Genomic DNA, 1,954 nt, shown 5'->3' with positions numbered 1-1,954 from the left:
TAACGTGCCTTGTGTGAAGAACGGCAACGGAAAAAAAACCAAAGCACCACAATGCACAGTTGTAGTGTGCTGCAGTGTGGGTCCAGTTGCACCTACTGTACTTTTGTGTTGGAGTGCCATTGAACATGAATGACGCTGCAACATATCAGACGGTGCCACATGGAATAAATGCACAATAGCAGGCGTGTTACTGTAACACAATAGTGTGAAGCCAGCCTAAATGATGGTCAAGAACTCTTTTAGAACTAAGAAAGCACACAAAAGCAAAAAGATATATGTATATATTTATATTTACATAAGCTCACACACACACAGGAGAGGGACAAAATCCTAGAGCCTGCCTAAAGTGGAACATTGTTTTTTGGTCCGTGAGGCCCACTTTTACCAGAGACCAAGGGCAGCATGCATGGAGTCAGGATAGAAACATGCTGTTGGAACCAAATGAGAATGTACTGCAATATTTAGGGGGGTGCTCTGGTTAACAAACAAAAAATAAAAAAATCTATTGACATCCCTAAGGGGAGAGAGTTCTATAGATGGTGAAAGGAAAAAAAATATTCTGCTTTTCATTTTTTAAAGATAGCTTCCTAAACATTTTCTTAATTGTTTTTCTAGGATTAATACATTTTATTACACTGAAGTTCGGAAGATTTTTGGCAATACTATATTGTTCTTTTAAAAAGCTCTTTAAAATCAAACAAACAGCACAGTTAGTTTTCGTTACACTGCATATCCCCACAGAGAAGTCAACTAAGGTTAAATACAGAAAAGATGGATTTTATTTTGCCGCCATCTTGGTGACTGCAAATTCTAGACACACTGTTTAAATTCAGCTGCAACACGTGGGCGACAGCATCTTGTGGCTTCGGTGAATGTAGAACCAGGGTGGTAGTCAGTTTTTCGCTGCAATTTTGAAGAAACTGCAAACTTTTTTTTTTTTTTCCCATATATTAACTTTGCCAAATATTCAAGTTCTAAGTTGGATTTCTTTCCTAGGTGTTTGTTTAATCTCTTCGCGGTTTTCGATTTCTGGGAGATCTGTTCAAAATATCTTCTTCCTAATGAGGATAAAACAGGATGTTAGATATGGATACAAATTATCTGACAATAAAAGGGAGTACCTTTAACAAAAAAAACAAAAAAAAAACACCTGCAATTATACACAAAAGTAGCAGCAAAGAGGCGTTATATTGTTGATTGTCCGTCAACCCAATGGTTTGTCATTCCAATCCTCATTCAATACCCCCTAAAACACTGACTAGGAACACACATGCACCAAGGGGAGTCAGAACTATTGATTTACATGCTCTGGGTTAGTGACTGGAAGTATCAAAAGGCAACAAAACATGACAGCCATGGAAATCCTAGTCTCCTAAGGAGAGGATCATAATGGCAGCCCAAAGGTTTTTTGTTTTTTTCTATCACAGGTTTTCTTTAATGGGTCAAGTGACGCAGTTTTAATAAAAATGACAGCATTTGCAAAATTTGACAAAGGAAAGCAGAGCCAGAAGGTCTTGCAGTGTTTGGACTGCACAGTCATATTGTAGCCAGGAATGCACTCCTGTGTGTAGATTGCTTCCCCCAGTCCTGATGTAACCAGTTGGGGAAGCCTGCTCTCTAACCATACACATTCAAAATGAGCACAGCGAGCAGGACCCGACATAATGCTCTTCCCAGTTCAGGATCTGAACTCCCTGATGCAGTGAGATCTCCTCTTCCTCCAAAATGGTTGAGGCACACTTGCCACGGTGTTGTCCAACTGGATCCAGATCAATAGACCTGGAAAGGGGATAATCCAGTGTTGCATAAAGAACCACATTCCCAGAAAAGCCAAGATGTAGACTAGGAGTTGAATTCTCTTAGTAGTTGTATCCCCGAGATATATCATAAGACCGATCAGACACAGGAGCTGGGACAAGGAAACCTCTATTGACCCCCAAAAGGGCAGATTAGA

The 1,954-nt window shown here is 39.9% G+C and overlaps 1 protein-coding gene across 1 annotated transcript in view; it reads right to left on the bottom strand.

The window, feature by feature from the left end:
- Positions 1–272: 272 nt before the first annotated feature.
- CANX (calnexin) overlaps positions 273–1,954 on the bottom strand; it is a 41,655-nt gene continuing 39,973 nt past the window's right edge. Inside the window, exon 15 of the mRNA XM_018554433.1 lies at positions 273–1,058. Coding sequence (XP_018409935.1) covers positions 1,005–1,058 — 54 coding nt within the window. The 3' untranslated portion in view covers positions 273–1,004. The remainder of the gene's footprint in view (positions 1,059–1,954) is intronic.

The sequence above is a fragment of the Nanorana parkeri genome, unplaced genomic scaffold (assembly GCF_000935625.1).
Source record: "Nanorana parkeri isolate BGI_ZX_2015 unplaced genomic scaffold, ASM93562v1 scaffold158, whole genome shotgun sequence".
Classification (NCBI taxonomy): domain Eukaryota; kingdom Metazoa; phylum Chordata; class Amphibia; order Anura; family Dicroglossidae; genus Nanorana; species Nanorana parkeri.
The sequence above is the reverse complement of the archived record's forward strand: the minus strand, read 5'-3'. Positions and strand labels throughout refer to the sequence as shown.